Source organism: Narcine bancroftii, chromosome 3 (genome assembly GCF_036971445.1).
Source record: "Narcine bancroftii isolate sNarBan1 chromosome 3, sNarBan1.hap1, whole genome shotgun sequence".
NCBI classification, from domain to species: domain Eukaryota; kingdom Metazoa; phylum Chordata; class Chondrichthyes; order Torpediniformes; family Narcinidae; genus Narcine; species Narcine bancroftii.
Genome location: NC_091471.1, coordinates 336,916,467 through 336,943,809, shown reverse-complemented (window position 1 = coordinate 336,943,809; position 27,343 = coordinate 336,916,467). Strand labels below are relative to the sequence as shown.

At 40.3% G+C, this 27,343-nt stretch overlaps 1 protein-coding gene across 10 annotated transcripts in view; it reads right to left on the bottom strand.

Annotated features, from left to right (window-relative positions):
• Positions 1 to 27,343, bottom strand: part of LOC138759275 (serine-rich adhesin for platelets-like) — a 75,688-nt gene that overhangs the window by 24,566 nt on the left and 23,779 nt on the right. For all 10 annotated transcript variants that reach the window (XM_069929437.1, XM_069929439.1, XM_069929433.1 and 7 more), the window contains 3 exons: positions 15,612 to 15,705; positions 11,332 to 11,381; positions 3,862 to 3,934 (listed from right to left, as the gene is read on the bottom strand). In XM_069929437.1, coding sequence (XP_069785538.1) covers positions 3,893 to 3,934; positions 11,332 to 11,381; positions 15,612 to 15,705 — 186 coding nt within the window. In that variant the 3' untranslated portion in view covers positions 3,862 to 3,892. The remainder of the gene's footprint in view (positions 1 to 3,861; positions 3,935 to 11,331; positions 11,382 to 15,611; positions 15,706 to 27,343) is intronic.

Genomic DNA, 27,343 nt, shown 5'->3' with positions numbered 1-27,343 from the left:
TACCCATATTACTGAGACACCAGTTTTGAGTAAAAAAAATGGACGCTATTTCTGAGCCAAATGAGAAGCAAGACATTTAAACTCTGTTGCATCTGAAAGACTAAGAACAAAATCTGCTCTAAAAGGAGAACACGTTAGTCCTAAGCCACTGGTTATCACAGTTTATTTCAGAAAACAGACGAATATTTGACTGAATTATGTAGACTGTCAGAAACCTGCAAGTTTGGCGAATTCTTAAATGAAGTATTAAGGGACAGAGTAGTCATGGGTTTAGATGACTCCAGTGCCCAACTGTGATCGCTAAATACAAAAGATGTAACCCATTAATTCTATGTATAACACAGCCTTGGGTTTTGAAATGGCTCATAAAAAACCTGTAAATTATAAAAGGTGAGCCACAGGTACACAATCCTTTAGCCGGACATTTAAAATTCGGAAAGTTCCAGAAACCGGCATTTTTTTTTCTGATGCTGGTACAGTGGAGGGAGAGAAAGAGAGACAGCAGCGTGACTCGGGTGAGCGGTGGGGGGAGAGAGAGGTGGCAGCACGACTTGGGTGGGCGGGGGGGGGACGACGAGATGGCAGTGCGACTCCAGTGGGCGGTGGGGGGAGAGAGATGGCAGTGCGACTCGGGCGAGCGGTGGGGGAGAGAGAGAGGCGACAGCATGACTCGGGTGGGCGGGGGGGGGGGAACGACGAGATGGCAGGGCGACTCCGGTGGGTGGTGGGGGGGAAGAGAGACGGCAGTGCAACTGGAAGGGGGTGGATACAGCAGCATAATTCGGGTGGGCTTTAATCTGGGGTTGGCTTTTGTTCTAAAATCCGGAAAAATCCAAAATTCGGAACACACTGTCCCCCAAGGGTTCCGGATAAAGGATCGTGTACCTGGAGTGGGAAAATTTAACAGATGAGAATGCTTCTGCTTGCAGGACAAAGCAACCACAGTCCAAATAATAATTATTTCTGAAAAGCTGGATGTTATCTATGTGACACGAAAGGGACACATCAGAGCCAAATGTTCAAGAAAGAAAGAAAGAAAGTGTCAATAAGGGGAAAAAGGAGAAAAAAAGCAAAGATCCAGATACCCAAAAAAAACCTCCAGAGAAAAAATTGTGGAGAAGGATGAAAGCCCTAGCAGTGAACCTAACAACTCGGAGGAAGACAAGGCACTGGAAGTCATGTATATTCGCGGATTAATGGATAAGAAATCGGAAATCTATCTCCATGTGAAAATCAACAACAAACCTTTTCAAATGGAGTTGGACATGGGGGCAGCAGAGTCATTAATGTCAATAAAGTTAAAAACACGATTGTTACCTCATGTTACCATGAAAGAGTCCAATGTGGTGTTGAAAACAGTCAAGGCGTTTGGGAAATGCAAAATAAATGCTGACTACAAAAACAGATACTGAAAAGATTATCCCTCTACATCACTGACACCAATGATGCTATTTGGAAGAAAGGGGCCATCGCACATCCAACTAGATTGGATGGAAATTGGATCCGTATTGAATGTATTACGGAGGGTGAGGCCAAGCCAAAACTGGATCAAATGCTTTCGGAATAGGCCTGGGGAGTATTCAAGGTGTCCAGGTGAAGTTACACTTGAAATGCGGGTGTTGTTCCCAAGTTCTATAAGCCCAGGATGCTATCGTTTGCAATAAAAGGAAAGATTGAATCAGAACTAACAGGTTGGAAAACAAAGGAATCCTGGAATACAGTGATTGGGCAGCTCCAATCTTGCCAGTCCAAAAAGCCAACGGAGAAATCCAAATTTGTGGTGATTACAGTTTCCGTTAATCAGGCTCTGCAAATACCTAAGCATCCTATACCCAAAGCAGAGTGAAATAATGGCAACAAGCAAACGTCCATCTGCGCCAGGACAAATGTGTATTTATGGTAATATATTTAGGATTTACAATTAATAGTAAAGAAGTCCAAATGCATACCACTGGTACCAAGGAGTCCACAGAGCACCAAATAAAGCTGAATTACAATCATTCCTGGGTTTGGTTAACCATTATAGGAAGAACATTCCAAATATGTCAACACCATGCATCCCGCTGAACCAATTGTTAAGAAAAGAACAGAAATGGCGCTGGAATGAAGAGACAAGTAATGCGGTCAACTGTTTGAAAGAACTGCTAACATCAAGCAATGATGTTCTTGACCAACTATGACCCAGAAAAGAAGGCCAGTGGGGCTTAGGAGCGGTGTTGTCACAGGTGACAGAAAAGGCCTCCTGGTCTCTGACGACTTGTGAACGTAATTATGCACAAATGGAGAAACAAGGGATTGCCATAACATAATGATTTCACCAATACTTATATGGTAGGAAGTTTACCTTGTAACAGACAACAAACCACTGAGTTTGATTCTAGGCAAAATAGACACTGCCTTACTTTTCATCCACTATTTACTTTCTAATAGTAATGTTGTAAGATGGTGATAATATGAATGTTTGGACTGCGGTGCTGCCACGAAAAAACAAATCTCATGACTTGTTCATGACAATAAATTCTGATAAAAAAGGGGATTCCAGTGCTAGCTGCAACAAGAATCAAAGGTGGGCCATGCAGCTCGCTGCTCACGATTACGATCTGAAATATAAACCAACAACACAAGACGGCCATGCTGATGCCCTACCTCGCTTACCTCGACCTAAAACTGAACAGATAGACGAGATAATTAAAGGGACAGCAGAAGCTACAGCTATTAATCAGGAACAACTTCATTCCTTATGTTATGAGCCCCGAGGACCCCAAAACCCAGCAGCAATAGATATTCACCAAGACAAATGGTGACTTAAACAAAAGTTGCTTTTAATGATCTTTAAACATGAAAACAGAATCACACTTTAACCTATCACTATCGACTTAACTAACCTAATTTAACCCCCTTCTAATTCTAAGTGCACGTGTATGTAATGTGTAAGTTCAGAAAAGTTCTTTGATTCACAGTCCAATCTCACTTCTCACTCCTCCAAGTTCACTGGTGGCAGGCAATTCTTAGACTGTGCACAGAATTTAACATTTATAAAGTTCACCAGGCTTTGGTGCTTGAAAAGTTAATGGTTACCGCTCAAGAAGGTTCTTGTTGGCCCCAGACTGAGAATTGATTAATGATTAGAAAAAAATATGTAGGGATGAGTCATTTTTAATTTGATAGTGTGTGACTAGAGGGATACTGCACAGATCTATGCTAGGGCCCAGTAGTTTGTAAATTATGATTTTGGATGAGGGAAACAAATATCCAGATTTGCTACCATCAATAAATTGGGTAGCAGCATGAGCTACAAGGAGTGTGCCGGGTTTCATGGGGATACAAACAGATTTTTTAAAAATCTTTTGATGTTAAGGGTTGTCAGGTGTCACTGTTTAGAGAGGTCATGGTAGGGGATACAAACAGATTTAAAAAAAATCTTTTGATGTTAAGGGTTGTCAGGTGTCACTGTTTAGAGAGGTCATGGTATACTTAACATGAACTGCCAGAACATGCACGTACAATAATACAATTAAGAAAGCATTTTTATATTAATTTTAAGGATCTGGGGTTCACTTGTTATTGCCCAACCCTAACTAAGGGGTGTCCTGAATTGTTGCCATCGTTCTGTTCAAGGTGCTCCCTCAGGGCCATTTGGGATGGGATTCCAAGAAGGTAACAATTAAAAATTCCAATTCAAGAAGGGAACTCGGTAGGTATATGGATCTGTTCTCCTTACTAAGTGAAGATTCCTGGAATGGTGGAACAACCTCCTTCTGCACCTTAAATGTCTGATTTTAAGTTACCATTACTGTTGCATTGTAAAAATATATTAAAACATGGAAATAAATTGTTTGGAGACACAGTTAATCTACTTACAGCTCAGCAAACTTGAATTTCAGTATCGTTGTCACCTGCTTTCAACCTTTGTTGAAATTTTCAGAGCTCTGTCCTAGTAAATAGGCAAGAAATACGAAAGCAAACAGATGTTTAAAACACTACTTAAGAACACGCACTTCAGATTCTGACATTAATCTCTGTAACTACACAAGCCAAATTTTCCCCAAAGGTCAGAATCAGACAGCTAATATAACTTAATCCATATGCAAAATACTACATTTTGTGCTAAAGTTGAAAAATGAATGTGCTTGCATTTTATCTCCACAACTTTTATCTCCACACCAAGCTGTTTATATTTTGGTATATAATGATCCTGCTTCTACCACTGACAGCCCCGGTCTAAGCTATGTTTATCCACTTGTCCCATCACCATCCTTGACTTGATCATTCTCTTTTTGTCAGTTAATCTCATCTACTCTACTTCCTATCCTCTACAGGAATAGGGCCTGGAGTAGACCATAATGACCTGTCCCACAATTCAAAAAGATCATCTATTCTCATTGGTCTTAACCTCGTTTTCCTCCCCCGAGTCCCATCAGCATTGAATGTACTTAATTAACATCAACAACTATCTGGGATGGAGTTCTAAAGATTACAATCCTCAGAAGAAATTCCATCATATTTCCGTCAAGCAGTCAGCACCTTATCCGGACATGACTCGCCAGGGAAGTGATGCTCACACCCATCTATCATGTCCAGCTTCTTCAGAATATTGAGTTTATCAACTCATTGCTTATTGTTTTGAACTAAAGGTCCATTTTTGTCAATCTTTTCTTATAAGATAGTCTTTTTGTTCTAGTAATCAAGCTATTAAACTTTCTCCACATTGCCTTGAATGGCAAGAATACCCTTCACATAAACACAGAAAAGTGTGTTGTCACCAAACCCCTGCACATGTGCAGCATGACCTCCATACTTCTCTGTCTCCCCTCTGCAATGAAGCAAACATTCCATTTCTCTTCCTAATGACTTGTACTTCTTGTAAAGGGACAAAGAGAGTACTTTGAATAGTTCTGCACATTTTAAATACCATCCTCTATTTCCTGTGTTCAGACTTCTCCACATAATACTACACTTTTCACTGGTCTTCCTCATAATGAATTCATTGACCTGTCATCAAAAATATGTTTATATCCCATTAAGAAACTTTATCCAAGTCACAGATTTGTACAGCACATAAGCTGGAACTTGGACCCACACATCCATGCTAACCATTTTGCCCGTTCACACTAATCCCATTTGCCTACAATTGGTCAGTCTCCTATACCTTGCTTCTGTAAATGCCTGTCTAAATGATTATATCTCTACCACATCCTCTGACAGCACGTTCCAGATTCCAAATATTTTCTACGAGAAACAGGAGCCTTTGACCCACTCAAACTATTCCCTCTCACGTTATGACTTTTTGGTCTTGAAAAAGATTCTGACTACCCAACTCTCATAATTTTATATACCTTCATCAACTGATCCCAGAGTCTCCCTCACTCCAGGAGAAAACAGCCCAGCCAATCCAAACTATCCTCCTAACTGAAATCCTCTGAGCCAAGCCACAAACTGGTGAATCTCCTCTACACTCTCTCAAGCACAACCACATCTTTCCTATCATGAGACTAAAACTGCACAGAACAATCCAAATGCACCCTAACCAGTGTTTTGTAAAGTTGCAATTGATGTCCGAACTCCCACCAAACAATCTATGCATGTTGCTATTTCAGAGAACTATGGACTTCCATTCCAACGACTTTCTACCCCATCTTGGCTTGTTTTTAGTAATCTCTTCAAAATCTCAATCAAATGAATGAAGCATAATTTCTATCACTAATCAACCCAGATTTTCTGGACAGCTTAAATCCTATTCCTTGGAATTTTCTCCATTAATTTCATATGCCAATAAAATAGATGGAAAATAGCTGAGGTCCCAGAACTGATCCTTGCAATGACCTCACTAGATTAGCAATTCTGCCTGTTAACCAATCCTCCATCCATGCTAATATACTACCAACCTCAGGAACCCTTGCCTTGGGCATTATCTGTTAAATTACACCAATGTATTTTTGATATCCAAAGATACATCAAGTGGGGTCCATCAGTATAGGGCATTTAGAAAAACCACAGTACATTTAAGGCAGTGTTAACTTATTTCCCCCACCCCCCCCCCGAGGAGAATTTGATGATGTAACCAGCAAGGAAATTAAAGGGAAAATGGTGGATGCAGTACATCTGGATTTTTAAAATTTGATACGTTAATCACAAAGAGATTGTTATATGCATTAGGTGCTCACAGGAAAGGGTTCAACTCATCAACACAGGGGAATAAATGGCTAAAAGAGGCTGGATAGGCTTGGACTTTCCTAGGGCACGAGAAGGTGAATAATCAGTCTTCTCCCAGGGTAGGAAGTCAAAGCTAGAGCAGATAGGATTATGGTGAGGATAGAAAGATTTGAAGCATTCTGGGGAGATAACCTATTCCACACAGTGCATAGTGGGTTAGGAAATGGAACAAGCTACCAAAGAAAATAGTAGAGGCAGGTACAATTACAACATTTAAAAGACATTTGGACGGTACAAGGATATGAAAGGTTAAAAGAAAATATAGGGCAATGCAGAGAAATGGGATCAACTCAGATGGGCAACTTGGTTGTCATGGCCTCTTTCTATACTGTACAGCTTTGACTGAGTAGAAATATTGACTATCATTTATAAGATGACTGTCTGTTATAATGATGTAATATAGGTATTAAGATTACCAGGAAGACAAGCTTCTCCCACATAATTTGTGAGATAATTTTACATTTTTAAACAAAAATTAAATGCTTGAAGCACAATCAATAAAACAGCAAAAAAAATTAAATAGAGAAAATGCTCTGTTCTAAATAAAAGTGCCATGCACCAATTGTCTGTTTTCAAAAAATTCCACAAGGCCAGTGATATGTAAAGAAAAACGTGCAGACAGATTCTATTAAATTTAAAACAATATATAGCCTTGAGTGATAATATTCCAGAACAATTCAACATTTCACTGATTAGATAAGAACATTTGTAGAGAGAGAATTCAAATTAACACTGAGGTAAACACTGAGGATTGTTTCTTCTTGACTAAATAATAAAAACCTATCTATATTCTGTCACAGGACGAGCTCCCACTGCAGCACAAATGCTCTTCATGGCGTTCATCTCAAACAGCCTCTGACAACAAAGTTCAACTCCTGGCCTTCACGTGGGGCGTGGTTCTAATGCCCGGCGGAACTGTTCTCACTGACAGGAGAAGGGGCAAAAGCGGGCCACTGGCACCTTGAAACCAGCTACTCTGGGCAGATGGGGCTCGTTAACCACGGATGGTAGCTCATCAAGGAGAGGGAAAACTCCGATTTCAAACCACCCTGCCTCGTGACTGTACCCGCTCACGGTAAAGGCTTTGGGAGTAAAAGGAAAAATCCAGAGTCGGAGTCCTGAAGGCAGCTGACTGATTTACCCAGCATTGACACGGCAACACCTGCGATGCTGGTAACGACTTTCGTTATTTTGGTCCTGCCATCGGCCTGGAGAGGGGGAGTCCCCTCTGCATGAGCAACGGACAGACCTCCACGTCAACTCTGCCCTCCAGCTTTCCAGGATCAGCCTCAATAGCCACAGTCGACCTGCTCATCAAATCAGAGGCGCTTAAAACCAGGGCCGACCACGACTGATGGAGGCCATATCCAAGAGAGGGTTGATGGTCAGAATCTTTTTCCCATTCCAGAGAGGAGACAGAGGAGTACATTATTCACACAAAGTCATTAGTATTTGGAATGAGCTGCTTGGGGATGTAGTGGAGGCAGGAACCGAAAAAAGATTTAAGAGGCATTTGGACAAGTTCATATTTTGAATTATTGCAGGAAACTGTGATTAGTATAGATAGGCATGATGGTCAGCAGAGACATGGTGCCCAATGGGCCTGCTTCTATGGTGTATAACTCTATTTTTAAACAGTGTCCCTCAGTGGTTGTGTAGCGGTGGATAACCATTCGCTTTCAGGACAGATGCTATCTCTGAGTAGCCCTTGTCTGGCTGTGGAGAGCAGTCTTGCAATGGGCAGCATGGTCTGGGCTAGCTGATCGATGAGGAACTATCAGAATGAATGCTTTGTGAGCATGAATACTGTCATCTTCGCACATCGTAGAAAAAGGCATAAAGCATCCCACTAAGGGCATGTCGTTAAAGCAACACTGCATCACCCACACCTATTTAAACAGAGTACAGTATCCAGTACCACAGCCTGAATCTGCAAGCTGAGCTGACCTTGGTGTACAGCATTTAGACATTGTTGTTCTACAAATAATACAACAGGACCTGGGAGGTCAGGTGTTGGGCTTTTTCTTTCTGTTTTTCCTTTCTAATTTTGTGGGAGGGGGAGGAGGGATGGGGGTCTTTTTTTTTTGAAATTTGGACAACCTGTATCAATGATTCTTTTTCATTTATTTTTATATATTTGTGATGGTTAATTCCTGATACTTGCTTGACCATAAAACTAAAATAAAATAGAAAAAAAAATGACGGGCAAGAGCTGAGAAGGACCTGGCCATTAATTCCTTGCTACAAAAGATGATCTCCAGGCTTCAGGCACCATACAAGGAACAGAGCTCTTCCACATTTTAAAGCGGAGTTTGAGGAAACCAAACAATGCTTGTGAACCAGATTTCCAGACTGCCCCTTTGTAGATTTTAGCTTCTCTACAGGACTCCACTGCTGGAATGGTACAATTTCCCTGCTCTGGGGAGCAGGCATGAGTCACTTTTTCCTTCCTTCTGGCTGTAATCCACTTCCCATTGACTCACTGTGTAGATCTAGTATTTAAACATTTTCCAAGATTCCATAAAATGCTGGGATTGGAGTTGTGCCTTTCAGTATCTGATGGAAGAATGAAATACAGGTACTCACGAATTGCGACCTATACAACTTGTGTCCATCTGCACATATAACCAAAAATCCCCCCCCCCCCCGCACCCAATGAGCTGGATCTCATCTCTCCTGCCAAGGATTGTCATCAACTGTTCAACTTGCAGCTTTTTACAAACAGTGTCACAGACACGTATCCGAAGCTTGGTGCCCAAGCACAGTATTCCCTGGTCAATTTCCATTTGTCTCCCTCCATCTCTCCCCTCCCCTTCCCTCCTACTACCCAGCTCTCTCCGCTCAATCCTGCTGCATGTAATCTGCAAATGCAAACCAAACTTCTGGCGGTCCGGTGATGAAATCAGTAACTTCACTTCCAAAGCACCACCATGCTGAGAGAGTGCAGGCGCTTGGACCCGATTCACAGGGGGGGGCGAAATAAATTTTAAAAAAAATTAAAAATATTATACATGCGATTATGGTGAAAACAAAAAATAATAGACAATACCTATGGGAAAAAAGCGCCTCTTGCAAGAGGTTGGCAGCGGCGGCCAACCTCTCGTGAGAGCTGGCCTTGGTGGCCACCATATTGAGACATTTCATCGCATTTTAACGAGTCCCAGAAGGACGTAAGATCGTTTTACACTTCAGTATCACAGGTAGGACAGTTCAGACAAATGTCCATTCCGAGATTTAACCGATCCTTTGGTCCCAATTATGGTTGTAAGTCGGGGAGTACCTTTACATTATTCTTGAGGTTCACCAGCCATGGCCTGCCAGTACTTATTTACAAATAGATGGTTAGGTGAGAGAAAAGAGACAAATAAGATAGACATGCTTAAACCATCAGCTGTTCAATGCAGATATTACAGGATGAGGAGCGAAAAGTAGGAAGGAGGATTAGATACAAACATACATTAGCTTCCTTCCACCTGTTGCTTCAGGTGGCAAGTGTATGTCACTTCCTCCCGAAGAAGGGATGGAAGAGTGTTTGTGATTGGGTGATGATGCATCTGGCAATGGCCAAATACCTAGAAATTAAACTGTGAGATGCAGCTAATGTTGGAATGGAAAGAGGGTACGGGTATATAACCATTAGACACAAGTGAAAAATGCTTGAGACTTGTGAGAACGAGTGCATGAAGCAATGAGGAGTGAAGTTTTTGGGAGTCACTATCTCGGAGGATCTTTCCTGGACTCAACAATGAAGAAAGGATGTTAGCGGCTCTACTTCCTCAGGAGTTTATGGAGGTTTGGCATGATATCGGAAACCCTGGCAAACATCTACGGATATGTGGAGGAAAGTATGCTGACCAGCTGCATCACGGTCTGGAAAGGGAACACCAATACCCCTGAACGGAAAGTCCTGTAAAAGCTAGTGGACACAGCCCAGGACATTATAAGCAAAACCCTCCCCACCATCGAGAACATCTACAGGGAACACTGTCATCAGAGCAGTGTCAATCATCAAGGTCCACACCACCCAGCACATGCTCTGCTCTTGCTGCTACCATCAGGAAAGAGACATTGGTACCACAAGACTCGCACCGCCAGGTTCAGGAACAACTGTTACCCCTCCACTGTCAGACTAACTCAATCAGGGACTCATTTAAGGACTCTTACTTTTTGGTTTTTTTTGCCTCTCTGTATTGCAGTTTGTTTACATTTATTTGTTTATATGTGTACGGTGAGTACAGTATTTTGCACCACCAATAAGTGGTCATTCTGCCTGGTCCACAGGAAAAAGAATATCAGGGTTGTATGTGATATCAAGTATGTTCTCTGACAATAAATCTGAAACTGTCCATTATGGGATTTTGTCGAAGTGCTCTTGGACTTTGACCATATTTTTGCAATCTTAAACTTTCCCCTATCCTACAATATGATCCCAGTGTGTCATTTCTTAAGTACATTGTTGACCATCTCCTCTTAGTTGCAACCTCTGTGACCTCTTGGATGTTCAAGCCAGAGAACATCTTTGTCATCATTTCCACCAGGATTTCAAGGTCCAGGCCAATGAAATGGGGTAACTGCCCCCATTTCGGAACTATTCATTGTACCAACTAACAATGCTCACAGTGACTTCTGGCAAGTGGTGTCAGTGATCACCTCTCCTTTGAGGTGGAGTCACAATACCAGCAAATATTAGTCTCATTAAATTAATGATGTGTGCACGATGCAATCGTTTTTACTGGCAACAATTAAGCTGTGGATTTCTTAACAGAATATGCACAGATAAAAAAATTGGTTCAGAATAATTTGGAGCAGGTTTCCTACAATGTCATTTTGGGGTTTTCCAAACTTCATGCATAATTAAATTTCTGAGATGCAGTATCTAATTTTCCACAGAATGATTAAGTATTGACCTGCAAACAAATAATTTGAATAATGTCATTCGCCCAATAGACATCCCGAACAGATGTCAAAAAAATTCTGACACCCACTGCTGACACAAAGCTGAAATTTATCCTGAATAATCTATCTCGACACAGTTGAGAGAAAAAGCGAAACGTATGAAAAACATCAAGATTTAATTTCTAAAAATTAAAACGAATGCACAACTTTAAAAGCTGTTACCTTATGTTTTGCGCACTTCATTGAGAAATTATCTTCATTTAGGGAACATTCTGTAATATAGAGTAAATGCAGATCAACCAATATCCTTCATATTTAAAGATGTATTTAAATAGCAACATTCAAACTGGACACAATTAACAAGAGACTCAAAACATAGACTTATCAGTTGTGGACAAGAATCACTGCTCCACGACTGTGATAATTCCACCAAACTGCAAGTACAACATGTATAATCTTAAGTTATTTTTAAAAAGTAATTTGCTGGCATTTTTTTTCACATTACATGCAGGCCCTGGGTTGAAACTGCCCAACTTACGAACAACTCATACTTACATACCAAGAAGTCAACCAGAAGTAGAATACCGTGATCTTCTGGTTTGAGCAGGGTTACGCTGTAGGATACTCTCGCGCGATGTTGCTGTCACCTAGCAAGGAGGGGGGGGTAGCGAGCTGGAGGAAGTGAGTAAAGATGTAGGAGGGGCATGGGGGCGCTGCCATCACCCAGCATCGGGAGAGAGTTAACTTTTATTATGTATTGTATTATAATGTTTAAGATGTTTTAGTGCATTGAGAAGTTTTTATAAGAATATAAAGGTGAAATATATACTATATATACACTATATACCAAGATAAACATTTGACTAACTGACACTAAATAAAGACCGTATGTACAAATCCGAATTAAAGACAGGCCTAGGTAACGGAACTCGTTTTTAACCCGGGGACTGCCTGTGTTTAATTAACTCCCGTAAATTCAGTCAATACTCTTACAAAAAGCTAATAAAGGCACAAAGTTTAAGGCATCTTTCTGCACTATAAAGATCTACAATTCTGCTGAAGGGTCATCAACCTGAAACAACCCGTTTCACTCTCCATAGAATGCTGCCCAACATGCTGAATATACCCAGCACTTTCTATATTTATTAGATAATTAAAAAAAATATATTTTATTTATGCTTTTCCAAACTTGAATCCAGTTATCAATATTATCAATGTCAATATTAACAATATCAGCATTAACTACAGTTTACAGCTATCATTTCTATACAAAATTCTCTGCAGAGTTCAAGGTCTTACAGTCCCCCTTCCTTCTCCCCCCACCCCGACCCTCAACATTTAACACTTAACAACCACAGTTATACACAATAGTGAAGACATTTACAATATGGGTGTGAAACGTGGGTTTTATGTGTTTGTCACGGCACGGTGGCCAGAGCTCAGGCTGCTTTCTTGACTTCACCTGGTTGGGGTAGAATGAACCCCCCCCCCATCCCCCCACCAATTGAGGAACAGACAGGGAAGGTAGAGCGGCAAGGCACGACGAACCAAACTTTAGTCATGCTCCTATGGAATTTAAGTACGAGTGCCAAATTTTTTTTTAAAGTATCATACTTTTTTCTTAAATTGTAAGTAATTTTCTCCAGGGGAACACAACTTTGCATTTTCGTGTTCCAGCCTGCAATACTCAGGCAGGAGTCCGATTCATTGTAAGTTTTCTGCAGGAATTCTTTGCCTATAATTTTTCCTAGGACTTGACCTAGTTCCACCCAAAAGGGCCTCACCTTAGTACATATCCAGGTTGCATGCACAAAGCTTCCTGTTTCAATGCCACAACGACACTATTGATCTGATAATTCTGTTCAATTTTTGCGGCGTCAGGTGCAGCTGGTGCAGAATATTATACTGCACCAGCCTGTACCGCACATTAATGGTTGTAGTCATGCTGGTCCCCAGCATTGCTCATCCATTGCTATTCCTATTCCTATTCCAATCATGGCCTCCATGTCACTGAACTCTGGTAGGCCCATAGTTGGACATAATTTGTCCTGAAGAAAAGATCTTATCTGGAGGTAGCAGTGGAACGTCTTATTTTATAAATCATGTCTATGTTTGAGTTGTTCAAATGACATTAGTTGCCCCTGCTCGTAACAGTCCTTTATGCTCCTGACGCCATTACAAAGCCAGGTGTCGAGAATCTTGTTAGGGGTGGTTTTGGGAACAGACCCACTTTGATACCTACATAATGATTGTTTTTATTCCAAATGAGAATTCTTTTCTAGTATAGGGCTGCCTGTTTTCCCAGATAACAATTTGGCATCCCATTTATAAATAAAGTCCTCTACTACCTTCTCGCCCACCACATGCAGGTCAATTTGTGCCCAGGCTGGCACTCCTCCCCCTTCAAAGAATGAGGTGATGTATCTTGACTGGGCCGCTCAATAGTACTTCCTGAAGTCTACGATTTATAATCCACCTAAACTGTAATCCTAGGTCAATTTTTCCATAGAGACCCTGGCTACCTTTCCATTCCATAGAAATGTCCTTATTCATGAGAGCAAATTTTGAAGAATCCCTGGGGAAAAGCACAGGCAATGTCTGGAAGAGGTACTGGAGCCTCGGCAACACATTCATTTAAATACAGTTGACCCTGGCCACTAAGGTTATGGACAGGGACATCCACCTATTTAAGTCCTCCTTGATTCTCTCAAATGTAGTTTATATAAATTATTCAAGTTATCATCTATTCTGACACCCAGATATTTGATCCAGTTTTGTGGCCACTTTAAATAACCGTTTTCTTGGCATTGACTGAAATCCTCCTTAGTGAATGGCATCATTTCACTCTTGTTCCAATTTACCTTGTAGCCAGAGATCTCCCCACAGTCCCCCAAAGTAGAGCGCAGTTTAGACAACAAGTTCACTGGGTCTGTCAGATATATCAGTACGTCATCAACAAATAAATTGATTTTATGTTCCTCCTGGCCTGCTCTAAAACCCTTAATGCCTGGATCCTGGCGAATGGCTTCGGCTAGTGTCTCCATGGCTAGTATGAACAGGGTTGGAGATAGCGGGCACCCTTGCCTGCTTGATCTTGTCAATGGGAAAGCTGGAACAATTTGTCCATTGGTTCTATAATATTGACTGAACTGTAAGGGACAGTTCTGTGCACTGAATATTGGGTCAGAATTCCACTTCAATGAAAAGGGAATCTCCATAAAATTTGAGTTGTCCTTTCCAACGTAAATATCCTATCCTTGCTAGATTTGGTGCTCCCCTTAATTAGTTATGTGATGTTCTGCGTGAGAAGACAATTAAAAAGCTTTCCTCCATAAATCTGGCCATCATATGCATCTACTACTTGTCATAGAGATGATTTTAGTCTTTTATTGAGCTATGCTTCAGCTCCTCTTTTAACAGATGGAAAGAAGCAAAAGCACCATGGTTTTTTTTTGTAATACCAAGTCTTCAGCACATCAAAGACAATAACAGGATAATGGATCTATCAATCAAATGCATCAAATTTTCTGTATTGGCTGACAGCTCCCATTCACTGGCCCATCTTTTCACGTCATGTCCAAGCTTTCTCATTGTGCTTTAATGTTTTTTTTCCCTCTGCCAGAGAAGAGAATTCTACCCTATCCCCTATTCAAATAATAGAATCACTCTTCTAAACAAAATCTATTTCCTCACTGGAAATAAAAATACATTTTATTAGTAATGCCAGTGAGAATTCAGCAAAGAGTAATGGGAGTGTGAAATGTTCATATTAGAGGCTCACAATCACCAGCTGAGCATCTGCAAGATCTTGCTCCTCCAAATCAAACCATAAATATTTTGAACTGTAGAATTGTGTATGGCTGTTCATTGCTATCAGAATAATGATGAGAGCTGAGGAGGTGAAGAAGCAACAAGATACATTGTGCAATAAATCACATTAGCTTGAGTACAACTTTCTTGAAGGATATTCATTTTAATACATTAAACATGGTCTTGCACTTCTAAGACTCAAGTAATAACAGTGTCATATTATATGAAATTTATTTTTGCCTGCTGCAAGGCAGACAGATTTACCTCCGGCAGGAATTACCTAAGCACCTCTTACAGTCAAATTCTAACTAGTATTAATGGACTAATAAAAAGTGCCCCAGCTCTGCATCATTTTCAGTTATATCACATTAAACCTGAATATTGTTTAAAATGATGGCGTAAATTATACATGGCTCAATGATTCATTTAAATTTACGTTAAATTCCATTTTAATACACATGATTAACCTGGGATTTCTGGATAATTTAAATTTGTGCAAAAATAGTCCTTTAAATTAGCTGAATAATGTCCAGATTAAAATGGGTCATTAATGCCATCATCACCATTCCTTGAATGAACAAAGCATGTCCACATTATTTGTTGAGATGGTTGCATTCGGTTCTTCAAAGCTGATTGCATCACAAAAAATAAAAACCAACTTTTATTTTCACAATAACTGGAAACATACTTACCACTATTTACAGCACAGACAAAGTGGTACTTAAGAGGGCAGCCTTTAATGTAGCAGCCTAAAGCGGCACCAGTCTTCTGACACATGGAACAGAACTGTAGAAAGCAGATGAGCATCAGAAAAACAATTACAAAAGAGAAGCAAACTATTATAGGGCAGTAATTTCACATTTTTCAGTTGTGGCACCCATGTAATCTAATGGACAACTGCAGTGGAGTTTGTTTACATGTTTAAATCATTCAACAACATATTTGATGCATTGGTCCATATTCCACAAATTTTCGGTACTTTTTCATTCAATTGAGAATATTCCAGGAATGTATGCATGTTGTGGGACTTGTTCAGCAGATGCAATTCTCTTCAATCTGCCTGCATGATCATAATAATTATATCAAAGCACATCCAAAAGAGAAATGCATAAATTAGGAAAGCAATTTCAGACAGTAAATAGTTCTGTTGAATTAATCTGCAACTTGATTGTGACACAAAAGTATCAGCATTTACTAGAATTAAGATTGAAAATTGACACCATATTTGATAATTACTTGGACACCAAGATGAGATCCTGAAGTTGGTCAGTGAAGCAGCCCTAAAGTTTCTATGAAAACATAGTTTAATATTTTGGGGTCTTTTAGAATGAGACTATGCATGGGAATTGAGTTTCTGATGCAGTTCAAATAAATAATAATGCATACATGCTCATCTTTATTAAGCAATCTTAAATGTTTAAAAGTTCTCTAACAACGTGTTGTTTGCTTCTTGATAAGCTGTGGTTAGAAATGTTCAATGTCATTGATAACTCTGCCTACTTGACAGTCTTCTTTCTTTCTTTGGCTTGGCTTCACGGACGAAGATTTATGGAGGGGTAAATGTCCACGTCAGCTGCAGGCTCGTTTGTGGCTGACAAGTCCGATGCGGGACAGGCAGACACGGTTGCAGCGGGAAATTGGTGGGTTGGGGTTGGGTGTTGGGTTTTTCCTCCTTTGTCTTTTGTCAGTGAGATGGGCTCTGCGGTCTTCTTCAAAGGAGGTTGCTGCCCGCCGAACTGTGAGGCGCCGAGATGCACGGTTGGAGGCGAGATCAGCCCACTGGCGGTGGTCAATGTGGTAGGCACCAAGAGATTTCTTTAGGCAGTCCTTGTACCTCTTCTTTGGTGCACCTCTGTCACGGTGGCCAGTGGAGAGCTCGCCATATAACACGATCTTGGGAAGGCGACGGTCCTCCATTCTGAAGACGTGACCTACCCAGCGCAGTTTGATCTTCAGCAGCGTGGATTCGATGCTGTCGGCCTCTGCCATCTCGAGTATACTTGACAATAATCAGCCACTATTTAGCAAAGATAATTTTGAAATTATAGCCAACATTTGAAAAGGTGAAGGTCCTTGTTACTGAGATTGTTAAAACATTGTGGACATGTTGTCAATGGTGTGTTTCATAGCTGCAAGTTTTCAATACTTCAGCACCACCTTTTTTATTTACATACACACATATACTTATATACATATACACACATAGATGCAAACACACACACACACACATGTGTGCGCATGCACATGTAAACACACACACATAAGTATGTATGTGTAGTATAGACACACAAATTATACATGTACACACACAGCTTCGCCACCTGCCTCTGGGGAATGATCATATTAAACTCCAAATTGAAGTCAATAGCAGCCTGGCGTATGAGGCATTGTTCTCCAGGTAAGCCAGGACAGAGTGAAGAGGCAAGGCTATAGCATCATCCGCTTGTCCTGTTTGGACTTGCCTCACACTTTCAGATTTAAATTTGCAACTCCTTGACCCATCTTTCTAACTAATCTAGATCCTGCCATGGATCTAGGCCCTTCCTCACTGTCCACTGCATTATTAGTTTTGGTATCCCATTCACAAATTTACTAATCATGTTAACTGCATCACTGCAAGTTATTATAGATGGCAAACAACAGTGGACTCAGTACTGATCGTATTCGCACACCATGGGTCATTGGCCTCCATTCAGAAAAACATGCTGCCACAACAATCCTCTACCTTCTACTAGGCCAGTTTTGAATCTAATTCATCACCTCTACTTAGATCCCAGGTAATCTAACCTTTCAGACTAACCAGCTACATGGGGCCTTGTCAAAGGCCTTGCTAAAGTCTATATACATAATGTCTACTACCCTGCCCTCATCAATCCTCTTTGTCACCTCTTCAAAAAACATTTCAGATTTGTAGCACATGAAATTCCATGTATGAAGTCATACTGACTTTCCAATCAGTCCCTGATCACCCAAATGTTGGTAAATTTTGTCCTTCAGAAACTCCTCCAGCAATTTTCTGATCACTGACGTAAAGCTCACTGGCTTTTAGTTGCCTGGCTTGTCCTTGCTACCCTTTTTAAAATAACACCCCACAGCCTGGAAAAAAGACTAAATCTTAGCAAAGCCATTCACAATTTCTTCCCTAGCTTCCCACAAGGTGAGAGGATATGCTTCATCAGAACCTGGGATTTAGGCCTCATTAATACACTCCAAGGCTGCCAAGATCTCCTCTCTAGTAATTTAGTCCAGGACATGGTTTCCCTCAATTCCTTTGCGTCCATGATCTTCACCACAGTAAAAAGTGATGAGAAAGATTCATTCAAATTCCCACCCATCTCTTGTGACGCTATAGAAAAACAGCCCTGTTGATCTTTAATGGGCCCAATTCCTTCGCTAGCCACTATTGGTAGACCTGTAGAAACACTTTGGATTTTCCTTTATCCTGCCTCCCAGATCCATCTCATGTCCTCATTTTGCCCTTCAAATTTCACTTTTTAAACCTCTTATACATCTTGGGATTTTTTTTTTGATTTTGACTCCTTAATTATGATATATGCTTCCTTTTTCCTGAAAGAACTTCAATATCCTTCATCACCACAGTTTGTTAAACTTGCCCTTCATCCTAATATAAACATGCACTGCCTAACTCTTGTTATTTCGCCTTCAAAACCTCCCACCTTCTAGCAACAACATCCACATCCTTTATCGGTTCTACTAGTTACATCCCTTAGACTCCAGTGAAATAAGGTAACACTTTCATAAATCTGATGGTTTCGTCTTATCCCATTGCTATTTTTGAAGTGTTCATTTATCTTTTTTTTAAATAGATTCCAGCATGTTCTATTTGGTTAGTCTGCAAATCCAAGGTTTCTCCTTTCAGTGCATTTCACAAAAGTACTGGAGAAACTCAGCAGGCCAAGCAACATTCACAGTACGTTTCGGGCCTGAATCCTTCCTCAAAAATCAGACAGGCACCTGTATAAAAAGATGGGTGGAGGCAGGGGATGACACAGGCTATCAGTTAACAGATGGATGGATATAGGTGGGAGGGTAGAAGAGAAAGCAGCTGAGATGGGAGAGAGGGCAGAGGGTGAAGAAAGTCAGTTTTCTAAGAAAAGAGAATGGAGTGGGGAGCTGGAGAAAGGGAGATAGAATGAGGAAAAGGGAAAGACCAGTGGATGGAGTTAACAGAGACCAGAGAAGTTGGAGACTGCTGAGGTGAATACATGGTGGTGTTGTTGGCCCTAATTTTACAGGCAGTACATGAGGCCATGGACATACATGTCAGTATACCACCAATGTGCAAGTTTTTAAATAGTGAAGTTGCTTTACCACCCTTCATTCTGCAGATGTCATTCCATAAATCAGTAGAATTCTGGATGATGATAGATGCCTCCACCCCCGTCAAAGCAATTTCTGGGATGCAAGTTACCAGGGATTTAGAACCTTTCAGTTGAATGAATTTCTCAAGTACTATTAATTTATTTCTTTTAATTTCTCCTTTTCATAATAATCTTGAATCCCTTGCATTGAGGAAATTACCTTTGTCCACTTCTGTGAACACAAAACCAATGCATTTTCTTAATTCTCCATTACAAATTCTTCCATTAATTCAGAACTAGAAGAATCTTCATTTGATTTTACTAATTTTTAAAAAAATATACTTGTAGAAGCTTTTTATAATTCACTTCTATGCAAGTTTATTCTTTGCCCTCTCTTGTGACGATCAAATTGCACCCAGTCCTCAAGCTTGCTATTTTTTCTGACTACATTACCTGACTCCATTTTGAATCTAATACCATCCTTATTTTAATTAGAATAGTCAAGATGCTTTCCTATTTATTTGTGTGACCTAGAACTGATCTCGAATTGAGTTACTTAAAGAAAAATTATTTTATTTTATGGTCGTTCTTTCAAAATAAAGTTATAATTACAAAATCCTTCTGATCACCTATCCTCTCATTGGCTCTACAAAATAAATCCCAACTTTCCCTAGATTACTAGACTACAAAGATTTTGCTTCTTGAACACTTTTGGGTGTATTTTATGGATTTTGGGCAGCTGATCATGAAAATCAACTTTTCTGCATTCGTACATGAATATCTTCCCTGCTAATCTTGTTGCAGTCAGTGATGAACATGGTGAAAGGTTTCACTAGGAGATTGTGAGCGTGGAAAAGAGGTATCAGGACAATTGGAATCCCTCAATGCTGGCTGACCACTGTCGGACACTGACACGAGAGTACAAACCAAAATCAGCGACAAAACATTTTTAGGTGAGTTGAACAAGCACAATGTGTCAGCATTATTACGGAATTACACTTGCTAAATTCAATAAAAATTAATTTAATGTTTCTCCAACTTCCTACTTGATACACCAAATCTGAAATGATCTCTTGTTCAGGAAGCAAACTTTTGAAAAAAAGTTGTCCAGTGTAATTAATTCACATTTGATTTGACCAGAATACATGTAGGTTCAACATTGTAGTTATTGTTGCTTACATCTGTAATTTCCCGCATGTTTCAGTCCTGCTCCAACAATCTGACGATCAAGTGTCATCCATTCTCTGTGCCAGGGGAGTTTTCCCCATCATCCTGGTTGCATTTTGTTAACATTCTGCAACCAAGCTAACATCAGGTTGGCTGAGCACTGGCTTTAATAGGGCATCAATCAAGAAGAGAAGGGTGAGCTGCCTCAATGACTTATGCCAATTAACACTCAAATCCACTGTAATTAAATACTTTGAGAGGTTGGTCCTGGCCTGAATTAACACATATCTAAGCAAAGGCCTGGGCCCACTACATTTTGTCTGTCACCACCATCTCACTTGCTTTCCACTCATCCTTGCATTAGACTGCTTTTCATCAATTTTCAAAACCAACTGGACACATCTTCCCCTCTCCTCCACTCTCTGACTCCCTCGTGCACTCATCTCTCACCACCAATCACCCCCACCCAACCCTTCCCCTGTGACCCCAGGAGGTGTCACACTTGCGCCTACACCTCTTCCCTCACCACAGTCAGTGGCCTCAAACAGGCCTTTCAAGTGCAGCAACACTTCACTCGTGTATCTGCAGAATTGATTTACTGCATCTGGTGCTCCCTTTGTGGCCTTCTCTATATTGGGCACATACTGGGAAATTGCTTCACTGAGCCCCTTAACTCTGTCCACAGCAGTGACAGGGACCTCCCAATGGCCAACCATTTCAGGTCTGCTTCCCATTCCCAGACTCACATGTCTGTCCATGACCTTATGTGCCATCCCACCAAAACCACCCGTAAATTGGAGGAGCAACAACTGATTTTCTGTCTGGGTACTCTCCAGCTGGACATCGACTTTTCAGGTTTCTGTTCACCTGGTCCCCTTTCCCCCTCTACCCCCTTCCCTCTCTATTCCGCTAGCCATGCCTCCTCCCCTTGCTTGCTGCTGTATCAACCTACTTTCTTCTGCTTTGTGACCACATCTCCTCCCTTACTCTTTTATTCAGACTCCTACCAACATTTTTCCATACCTTGATGAAGGGCTAAAGCCCAAAATTAGTTATGTAATTTATGTAATGTAATTTTATCTTTGCTAATATAAAGGACACCATTTGACTTACTGAGTGTTTCCAGCATTGTCAACTATGGCGTCTGCAGACTTTTATCTTTTACATCCCCTCAGTGCTGGTTAGTAAGCTTCAAAACCTGGGCCTCTGTACCACACTCTGCAACTGGATCCTTGACTTCCTCATCAGAAGACCACAGTCAGTGTGAATCAGTAACAACATCTCCTCCTCACTGGCGATCAACACAGGGGCATATTATATGCTAAGCCCACTATTTCAACACTCATGACTGTGTGGCTAGGCAAATGCCATCTACAAATGTGCCAATATCACCAGGGTTGTTGGCAAAAACTGCAGCTGGCAATGGGGAAATGTACAGCAGTGAGATAGATGAGTAGTGTCACAATAACAACTTTAAACTCAACATCAGCAAAACGATGGAATTGATTGTGGACCCAGCATGGAGAAGGCAGAAGAACACAAACCAGCCCTCATCGAAGCAGTGGAGAGGGTAAGAAACTTCAAATTCCTGGGTGTCAAGATCTCTGAAGAAACTATGCTGGAGCCATCATGTCAATGGAATCAGGAAAAAGGAACACCAGCAGCTATATTTCATTAGGAGTTTGAGAATATTTGATATGTCACCACTCTTGCAAATTTCTACAGGTGTATCGTGGAAAGCATTCTGGAGATGCAAAGGACAGAAAGAGGTTACAGAGGGTTGTAAACTCAACCAGCGCCATCATGGGCATGATTCCTTACTCCATTAAGGACATTTTAAGAGGTGAAGCCTCAGGAAAGCAGCTTTTATCATCAAGGACCCTCAACACCCAAGCCATGCACTTTTCTCACTGCTACCATCAGGAAGGTGGTACAGGACCCTGAACACATACATTCAACATTACAAAAACAGCTTCTTCCTCTCCACCATAAGATTTCTGAACAGATAATGACTCTATGGACTCTACCTCACTTTTTCTCCTTTTTTTTTTGCACATTATTTATTTTTTTAAAAAATCTTAAACTTAAGGAATTGTAGTTTATGGTAATTTTGCACTTTATTCTGCACAATACTGCTACTGCAAAACATCAGATTTCATCACACACGTTCAAGTCAATAAACTGGATTCAGATACAGATGCATAACTGTAACATAGGACTTATTAACAACAACCAGAAGTACAGGCTCACCCAGGGCTTGAGGTGAGAGTGATCTTATGGTGGAGAGGAAGAAGCTGTTTTTGTAATGTTGAATGTATGTGTTCAGGATCCTGTACCACCTTCCTGATGGTAGCAATTGGCTATATTGGCATACTGACAAGACAGAAAGGTATTTGCAATACTGGAATTTATTAATTTGAAAGTTTTCATGTATTAAACCTGAAGCCTATTGTGAACATGTGCAAGATTTAAAATGAGAAGGAACAAAAAATATAGTAATGTCAGGTTCAATACATTATCGTCAAAGTATACTTCTCTCCAGTTGATTTCCAGGACTCAAACAAGTGTAGAAAGATTTTCTGTCTTTCAATGGTACAATATAATTTCCAGTACATTAGGATGCAATTTTTAAAACTTTATTTCTGAACAATTTAAAAGCATGACTCTCAGATACACTTTAGAAGGTTTTGATGACATCAGCCAGTCAAAAGGCAAGCAGGGCAGGGCCTCAAGGTCTGAACTTGTTTGAGACCAGTTTGCTGTTGATCTGGCCACAACAGCCCTGCCTCTAGATTGACTGGTTTCAAAAGATCACGCAAAGTAAATGCAGCAACTCTAAAAACCAAAGAGGCGGGGACGGTATCATGTTTAAATGGCCCAATGCTTTTTGTAAAGTCATTTATAGATTATCCCACACTGCAGGTTTGATATTAACTAAATCCTTTTTCAAGCAATTTGTTGAATCTGAGGAAAGGCAACAGTGGGATCAAAATTAATTTGGATGATTCAAAACAAACCATCTTTTGTTACTCCTTTGTTGTCTTTCCTTTCTCATGGAAGGAATTATTGATAAAGTCAAATGATACAAATTGCACAACACATCCTGGGACTTGTCGACTGACAAGTCAGTGATCTCTGGACTTCTCTTTAAAACAAATTCTTTCTGCAATTACTAATTCTGTGCACATTACATTTTAGGAAGATTGTACCAATTTGATGTTAATCTGATGGTTAATCTAATGGTCAAGGCTATTAAGTGAATGGAGCAGATGCCCTGCTGTGTCTACACACAGAAGGGGCTTCAGTTTAATATTTCTCCACAAATTGGCAGTGGTGCACTCCTTTCTTTTACACTGTAATGCCAGTCAAGACACGGTATGCTCATCTCTGGAGCTCAAAACCCACAACCTTGTTAGAGGCTACAGGGACAGTTAAACTGACATTCAACTGAAGCAAAGATCACATATGCACGTAGATTCAAAGAATGGCAACAACTTTTGCTGTCTTCTTCATGTTCTTTTTTTTGTGTGAGCTATTTAGGAACACGGAGCATCAAAGATTAAATCAATGTTCCAATTAATTTTGTTTTCCTCAAGCTGGAATCATAGGTGATTAAGATTCTTATTTACGATCTCTCAAATGAAGCAAATACAATAAATTCAAGCAGCCCATCCAGTGATTAATGGAAATCAAGCACAAATAGAACAGCAGGTTGACCATTGTGTGACAGATTGCAAAAGTACATGAGACTCGTATGTTATTCTCATGAATAATCCCGATAGTAATAATGTGCTGCACTGGTTGGCTCAAGTCCACATATATCACACCATTTCATGCTCTCCTTTCAGTTGGGTCCTTGGGAATGATGTTTGTTAAGAGCAGTAATTTATTTTTTGAATACTTCACTACCAGCATAGCCTTTTCCAAAACCTTTTTTCTATTCCCATATTCCCACCTTTAATCTCTCCACTGACACGTATGAATATTGATAGTACAGAAATAAAAGTACAGACATGCATAAAATGGATAAGTACAATGAGAAAAAGGACAAAGACTAAAGGGGCAGATGTTTAAAAAAGGCAGAGAATAAGAGTATAGCCTGAAAGCCAACATAAAAGGGAAGTGAAAGGCAAATAAATTAATGACAAGGAGAAATAAGACTAAATAATATCTCTATAGGCAAGTAAGTCACAAAAGGGGTACTAAAACAGTGTTCTGCATTCCAAAGAAGATACTACCCAAATTACAATAAATTATGGTTAAGATGAAGATGAGAAAGGCAGACAAATAAGAGGGAGATACTTCACCAGGTATAGATGGTATGTGTCTGCTTTAAGGACCAAATTTGCAGAAATATTAGGTAGAATATTTTACAGAATTGTTGATGTGCAATAGGCCATTTAACCCGATGAAATTACCCCTTCTTAAACTGAGCTAGTGCCACAGTACTGGAGGATAGCAAATGTTCAAAGTAAACCCAAGAAATTCAAAAGCTTAACAATGTTCAGAATCTGTGTAAACAAAATCAAGAACAAAATGAATTGTCAATTGGAGAAGTATAAGAAAATAAAGAAAGACTAGTAGATACTTTTTAATAAAGCTTTTAGAGCAAACTGTGTTACCCAACTCATTTTGAGTTTTTTTTAAATGTAACACTGGAGGTTGACGAGGTCAATGTGTACCAGCTTTCAAATGACATTTGATAAAGCTTGTCAACCAAATTGAAGCTTAGGATTAAAAAGCAATGTGGATACAAAATGGAAAAGAAAGTCTGGTGAATAGTAGTTTACTGTTTTGACTTGGGATATGTCTGCATTAAGTATCATTTTGAAATCTACAATAGACATGAAACTGTTAAGTGTGTACACAGTGTGGATAGTGATAAACTCCAGAAAATTAAAGTGAGGTTAATGGTTTAGGTAGTAGATACATGGCTAATGAAACTTAAAAGGTGTACAAGTTCATTGGAATTATGCTTGAGCTATGAAAATGTCTGAACTGCTTAAAGAAATAATTAAAAAAACAAATAGCATCTCAAGTTTGATAAAGATATTATGCTTAGAACATTTTATGTCCAATACAAGTTACTGCATTATAGGTAACAGATTTTACTAAAAAGGGTTTAATGGAATGATTCCAGAGGTAAAATAAATGAATTGCATGGCTAGATCAGAGAAGCAGGAATTGCTCTCTGTGCAACAAAAAGATTGTGAAGTGACTGGATGGAATTGTTCATAATTTTAAAAAATGGTCCAGACGGAGAGAAAACAAACATATTTCAATTGGCAGAAAACCAGAGGATATAAATTAAAAGTGATTGGTAAAAGAGCCAGTGTTGACATTGGGGAATATCTTTTTCACAGAGCAACTGAGATAGGTCATTCATTCATCATCTCCAAAGGAGAACAGATTTATAGACTTTCAATCTGGAGTGTAGGAGACTAAGGTTTTCTTTCTCCCTTTCTCATGCAGAATTATGTGAAAAGGATTGCAATTTACTAAAATGCATTTGCAGTGAGCTGGAATGAGGTCAAAAGGCCAAATAGTCTCTTGCAGTTACATAATGTTGATTTGAAAAATTCAAATCTTACAAATTTCACAAAACCCATAATCCTACGTATTGTTGACCTCCTGCATAACAGGACACCTCATCTCAGGTGTTTAGAGGGCAGGTGTGTTCATCTACTAACCTGGCCACAATGAAATGGGCCAGATCATGTTGATGGCTAGTCAGAAGTGCATGAGTGCAATGGATGTCAATTTAGTCAGTTTGTCATTCCCTACCATCCCTTTGTGTGCAAGGCTTTCTACAGCTAATGAGCCAAGGGGGCAGATACAACATGTATTTGGACATGCTGCTTTACATTAATCACAAAGGGGTCTCAGTCATTTGAAATTGGGTCACTGGCCTGTTATTAAACAATAAATTGGCTAAATGTTTTTGTTTACTTTTTAAATTTCATATTATGCATAGGTTTTTGATAAATACATTTATTTGAAATATTTTAAAACATTTTAAATCAATTTTAATAGCTCTTAAAGTCTCCGATTCTCAAAGCTGTCGGGACAATAGTGGGACAGGTGTATGGCCTCACAAGCCACTTTTCGGTGTTCCCAGGAGTTCAGCTGGCATGTTTAGGTGGCCACAGAGTGGATGCCTTTCTGGCACTTGAATGTGCCAGCTGACTGATAGCCATCTAGCAGCAAAATCTGGCTACTCAGGACAGTGGTCTAGTCCCACCCACACTGCCTTGACGTCTTTACAGCGTGTCAGGGCATGTCTGACAAACAACTCAGGCATGAATTGACTCCCGCTGCCGGTCTCTCCCCCTCGCCTGCCCGACGCGCGCTGCCGGTGCCTCCCCCGAACCAAGAGTCAATGGATGACGACGTCACCGCGACGTCATCAGCCCGCCCCCTGGCAGCCCGGCTGCTCTCAGCTGCAACAGAGGATACTCCAAGCAGGATATTATACCTCCTGGAGAAGGGTTGGGTGAGTAAACCTCCTGGCCGGCTTCTCCCGTTTCAGATGGCCACAATACAGCCGCACAGGAGTATAATGTGCGGCTTTACAGTCGGGTATTATGGCCATCTGAAAGTGCCTACAGTGTGATACTTTGAGCCTGATCATTCATTTGACCTGTTTGAAGATAGAACACTACAGCAAAGTACAGGCCCTTCGGCCCTCGAATACTTTGACAACAGCTATGAAAGAGGCCACCTGATCACTGGGAATTGAACAGGCGCAATAGGTTGGTACAATCAGAAGGCTAACATGGGTAGGTTAATGAGAGAGGTAAGGAGTGATTGACGAGAGTCAACAGCTCAGATTGGGCATAGCCACCCCTATAGTTCTTTACAAAACTAGAAGCTGGTTGAAACTTGTAAATTTCAGGTTGAAGATCATAATTTAATTTCTTTAAAACAATTACAAT